Source organism: Semicossyphus pulcher, unplaced genomic scaffold, assembly GCF_022749685.1.
Source record: "Semicossyphus pulcher isolate SPU_LCO1_2020_fin unplaced genomic scaffold, fSemPul1.0.p SCAF_16, whole genome shotgun sequence".
NCBI classification, from domain to species: Eukaryota; Metazoa; Chordata; class Actinopteri; order Labriformes; family Labridae; genus Semicossyphus; species Semicossyphus pulcher.
Genome location: NW_027211670.1, coordinates 7,015,450 through 7,021,229, shown reverse-complemented (window position 1 = coordinate 7,021,229; position 5,780 = coordinate 7,015,450). Strand labels below are relative to the sequence as shown.

The 5,780-nt window shown below is 41.8% G+C and overlaps 1 protein-coding gene across 1 annotated transcript; it reads left to right on the top strand.

Moving 5' to 3' along the window:
• The first annotated feature begins 1,905 nt into the window (after positions 1–1,905).
• Positions 1,906–4,226, top strand: LOC138593052 (tripartite motif-containing protein 16-like). The gene has a single exon (XM_069663884.1). The coding sequence runs from the start codon at positions 1,921–1,923 to the stop codon at positions 3,595–3,597; it is 1,677 nt and encodes a 558-aa protein (XP_069519985.1). The 5' UTR covers positions 1,906–1,920; the 3' UTR covers positions 3,598–4,226.
• The last annotated feature ends 1,554 nt before the right edge of the window (positions 4,227–5,780 follow it).

Below are 5,780 nucleotides of genomic sequence, written 5' to 3'. Positions count from 1 at the left end.
GGTAAGAGATGCCATGTTTTTTAAAAATTAAACCAAGGCCTGCAGAAGACAAAAGTAGGCGTTTCTTCCAAGCTTTAGAAACAAAAGTGGCCCACTAATAAGCATTCAGATTAGACAACATCCTGTCGTCAATACAAATTAACATTTCAGGATTTTAAACCTATGTTTCATCAGAAATAAGACAAATTACAAACACAATTAGTGAAGAACCTCTGATCCAAATGGAGCAATAACCCCAATAAGAAAAAAACAGATACAGTTTGGGACATAAGCGTGTGTTTAACTCACCATCTAGTTCTTTAACAAAAAGCAAGGTGATGGCAGCATTCGTGTTACTTTATTTTACCTCTAATGCTCACCCATGGCGGGCTGCACGGTGATGCAGTGGTTAGCGCTGTTGCCTCACAGCTAGAAGGTCACCGGTTCAAACCCCGGTTTGGACAACATGGGCCTTTCTGTGCGGAGTTTGCATGTTCTCCTCGTGCATGCGTCGGTTCCCTCCGGGGTCTCCGGCTTCCTCCCACAGTCCAAAGACTTGCTTGTAAGGTTAATTGGTGACTCTAAAATTGCCCATAGGTGTGGGTGTGAGTGTGAAAGGTTGTCTGTCTCTATGTGTCAGCCCTGTGATTGACTGGTGACCAGTCCAGGGTGTACTCCGCCCTTTGCCATGGCAGCTGGGATAGCCTGCCTAGTGCATGTTATAGTTAGTTTTATGCACATCAGATACATTTACAAGGAAAACACTTGGATTGAAGGTTGAACTGATAACATTTTGGTGGTCAAAGGTCAAAGTTCAAGGATCAAGTTTTTGGTTATAACTCAAATACTCCTACGCTAATTATGATGCAAGTTAGCACAAACGTCCTCTTGGACTCAACAATGATCTGATTCGATTTTGGTGGTCAAAGGTCAAGGTCACTGTGACCTCATGTCCATCTCATTATTGTGAACACGATATCTCGGGAACGCCTTGAAGGAATTTCTTCAAATTTGCCACAAACGTTCACTTCAACTCAAGGATGAACTCTTTAGAATTGGTGGTCAAAGGTCAAAGGTCAAGGTCACTGTTACTACACATAACACGCTTTTGGCTATAAGAATTCATACGCAAATAACTATGACAAATGACAAGATAGGATAAGATGATAAAGTGATGCCATTTTATACCCAAAAGGTCAAAGGTCAAGGAGGAGGTTTAAAACTTCACTGGTGTGATGAAAACCTCACTTGGAGGAGACTTCTTTGAGCACAATTGTGACGAAACTAAACAGGCATGTAAAAAATGTCTACGTTTTCCAGATTCATCCAGTCAGTACAGTCTGCACGTGAGCCGCAGGGCCACATCATGTGGTGCATTCAGGTCCTCTGGCGATTAGTCAAAATCACATGTTACATTTAACATGTTTTTCTTCAAATATGCTTTGAGGACTTCACAAATTAAGTCAGGAAAGGTTGAGGATGTAATTTCTTCTACAGCATCAATTTCTCTATTTGTCTTCTATTGTATTAAATTATTATCATCATTCAGCCAAACTGTACTTTAAGAGCAGCAGAAGAGATTCTCTCAAACACAAACCCTCTGATTCAAAGAACAGTTTCCCTCCTGAGGTTGAAATAAGTGTTTTTAAATGAGAAATGAACTCGATGGTAAACAAACACAAAGTATCACTCTCACACCGCTCCTCTTCCTGGAATGAAGCAGAGCTTGATAACCCCTCCCTCTTCTTCCTGCTCTCACACACTTCACTCTGACTCAGATACTTCCTTGTTCCCTCCCCTTCAGATCAACAGTTTGAAGATGGGTGTAACCAACAAGAGCTGACACTCACTGCACAAACACATGATGTGTAGATCAGAGCTCAAACTTGTTTTAGTGTTGAGGAAGTGAAACTCAGACAGTCGTTGTCACTGAGAGGTGAAATGGCGCAGAAAGGAGTTCAGCTGGACGAGGAAACCTTCTCTTGTTCGATCTGTCTGGATCTACTGAAGGATCCGGTGACTGTTCCCTGTGGACACAGCTACTGCATGAACTGTATTCAAACCCGATGGGATACAGAGGATGAGAGGAGAGTCTACAGCTGCCCTCAGTGTAGGCAGACCTTCACACCGAGGCCTGTCCTGGTGAAAAGCACCATGTTAGCAGTTTTAGTGGAGGAGCTGAAGAAGACTGGACTCCAAGCTGCTCCTGCTGATCACTGCTATGCTGGACCTGAAGATGTGGCCTGTGATTTCTGCACTGGGAGAAAACTGAAAGCCTGCAAGTCCTGTCTGGTCTGTCGGGCCTCTTACTGTGAGAAACACCTGCAGCCTCATTATGAATCACCTACTTTTAAGAAACACAAGCTGTTGGAGCCCTCCAAGAAGCTCCAGGAGAACGTCTGCTCTCGTCATGATGAGGTGATGAAGATATTCTGCCGTACTGATCAGCAGTCTATCTGTCATCTCTGTTTAATGGACGAACATAAAGGCCACGACACAGTCTCAGCTGCAGCAGAAAGGACCGAGAGGCAGAGAGAGCTCGGGGTGAGTCAACAAAACATCCAGCAGAGAATCCAGGACAGAGAGAAAGATGTGAAGCTGCTTCAACAGCAGGTGGAGGCTGTCAATCGCTCTGCTGATAAAGCAGTGGAGGACAGTGAGAAGATCTTCACTCAGCTGATCCGTCTCATGGAGAAAAGATGCTCTGATGTGAAGCAGCAGGTCAGGTCCCAGCAGGAAGCTGAAGTGAGTCGAGTCAGAGAGCTTCAGGAGAAGCTGGAGCAGGAGATCACTGAGCTGAAGAGGAGAGACGCTGACCTGGAGGAGCTGTCACTCACAGAGGATCACAACCAGTTTCTACACGACTACCCCTCACTGTCACCACTCAGTGAATCTACAGACTCATCCAGCATCAATATCCGTCCTCTAAGGTACTTTGAGGCTGTGACAGCGGCTGTGTCAGAGGTCAGAGATAAACTACAGGACGTTCTGAGGGAGAAATGGACAAACATCTCACAAGCAGTGACTGAAGTGGATGTTTTACTGCCACAACCAGAGCCCAAGACCAGAGCTGAGTTCTTACAGTACTCATGTGACATCACACTGGATCCAAACACAGCACACACACTGCTGTTATTATCTGATGGGAACAGAAAAGCAACATTAATGAGAGAAAAACAGTCTTATTCTAGTCATCCAGACAGGTTCACTTATTATAACCAGGTCCTGAGTAGAGAGAGTCTGACTGGACGTTGTTACTGGGAGGTGGAGTGGAGAGTAGGAGGAGTTTATGTAGCAGTCGCATACAAGAATATCAGCAGAGCAGGGAGCGGGAAGGAATGTGTATTTGGATACAATGACAAATCTTGGGCGTTATATTGTAACAACAACAGTTCTAACTTTAGGTACAACAATGTCCAAACTCCTGTCTCAGGTCCTCCGTCCTCCAGAGTAGGAGTGTACCTGGATCACAGAGCAGGTATTCTGTCCTTCTACCGCATCTCTGAAACCATGACTCTCCTCCACAGAGTGCAGACCACATTCACTCAGCCTCTCTGTGCTGGACTTTGGCTTCACTGTTCTCCTGGAGTCACTGCTGAGTTGTGTAAAGTGAAATAAACAGAAGTCATTTAAGGGACAGCGGGTTAACTTCTGTGTTTTAATTCTTCAGCTTGATTTTTATTCATGTTTGTTGCTGAGAGCTGATTGTTGTCACCTTTTTGTCACCTGTCAATCAAACTTTATGGGCGGTACTTTGACGTCTTCTCATGTGTTCTGTAAAGGAGTTCCTTTAAGTGACGCTCCTTCCTGTGTCTGTTTAGCCATGGAGGCTTTCACTGCTCATGATGATCGATGACATTTCTCTGTGTGAAAATAGAAACTTCTCTCTGCTCTAAATGTTTGTTGATTGTTTGTATTGATGCGTTTATATGCTGTTGTTTCTGTTGTAATTCATGAGTGTGAAGAGAGAAAGCATCAGACCTTTCTTTAACGTACACATTTTGTTTTCACCACTTTGTACATTTGTAGAAAATCTATAATCACATTGATATGAAAATGTTTTGTTGCTTTTTAAACGGATGAAAAATGTCCTCTGAGGTATTTAAACCTTCAATGATCATGATGAAATCAATAGTTTAGATTGTGGTCCAACAAATGACGAAATCAGGAACAAGAATCATTGAACAGACTTTACTGATGTGATGTGTGAACAAACTGAACTTTGACATCATGAATAAACAAACAGGATCAAAGTCTTTCCTTCTCGTCTTCATTGCAGGGTTTCATACAAAGCTGATGGAGAAAATATGAAACTAATGTGAGAGTCAGACTGAGGCCGTTTGTTCATGTGTTCATGTTTTGAGCTGAAGAGCATTTGTCAGTCAGTCAGTCAGTCTCTTTAAATATTAAACAAGAGTCCAATTGTCTTGTATAAACAGCAAGAGGACGTTTGAGACTAATATTGGAACGTCCCTTAAAAACAAAACATAGTTCACAGTTACAGCAGCAAAAATATTTGCCGTAGATGCATAAATTTAATGTGAGAAACATTCAAAGTCAGAGATTTAATCTGATCAGCTTATGTTGAGGAAGTGTAAGAAATGAGTGGCTTTTTTCAGTCCTGATACATTAAAGCAAAGTTAACCTCCTGAGACCCTGCGTCCTCGTACGGGGACATTACATTTTGGCTTCACAGCACCATAATATTTAATTCTGCGAAACTTAGACCTGTTGGTGTCATTTATGGACACTTTGTCCACCACTCTGTGGTCGCAAAAGCAAATTACACTGATCGGTGTACATTCAAGATGGCCGTGATCCCGGCCAAAATATGTTCCAGTCGGTCTCTACAGAAAACTCAACCAGGTACAAAACCTCTTCAGATTTTATGATTGAAACTTGTTTATTTAATGCGTATTAACAGTTGTAGCTTGATATGGCAGACACATTTGACTCATTTTATCAATAGCAACAAGCTACAACACCGTTACGACAAGGTACTCACATGAGGACATTGGGACTTTTTCAATGTAACACAAAGACAATTCTTAGGTTTCATACTTAATAAGTCCTATTAATCCCCAAAAGGTAGGAGAAATTAAAAATGCATACCAAACAAAAGCTTGGGTCTCAGGAGGCTACCATACATGACATGATACGCTGAAAGTATGTGCCGACACATTGTTATACTTCTATGTGATAAAAGTTGGTCTGAGGTTTCCTCTACTTTCTAACTTCCTGTCTGTGACTCTACGCTCCCGCCACCTTTGTTCCTACTGATGATATAAATCTCACATATATAGTTTATTTTTTTATAAAGGCTCATTGATTTTATGAAACCAACATGTCCTCGTATGAAGAGGTGGCAAAAGGACAAAAAAGGACAAAAGGAACCTCTCGGCAGATTTAAAGACGTTTAATTAAATAATTGTTCAAATAGCTTTTTATGTAAAACAATTCTTGGTTTGAGATTCACAAAGATGATTTGCTACTTGTCTCTTTAATTACTTTAATATATATTGATGTTTAGACTGTTGGTTGGAGAAAACTAAATATTGAAGGTGAAGGTTTCATTTTTCACTGCAGGACCTTTACTTGTGTGTTTTTTACAGAGTGGCGTTACTATTTTAAAGGTCCCATATTATGCAAAATTCACTTTGGAATGGTTTTCTAACAATAATATGCGCCCCCTGCCTGTCTACAAACCCCCCCGAAATGAGAAAAGTCTATCCTCATCTCTCTTGCTTGCTCCACTTTTCAGAAAATGTGTGCTGAAACAGCCCATTTGCAGCTTTTCCCTG

Coding starts and splice junctions, on each gene's coding strand:
- LOC138593052 (XM_069663884.1), top strand. CDS start 1,921: ATGGCGCAGAAAGGAGTTCAGCTGGACGAGGAAACCTTCTCTTGTTCG.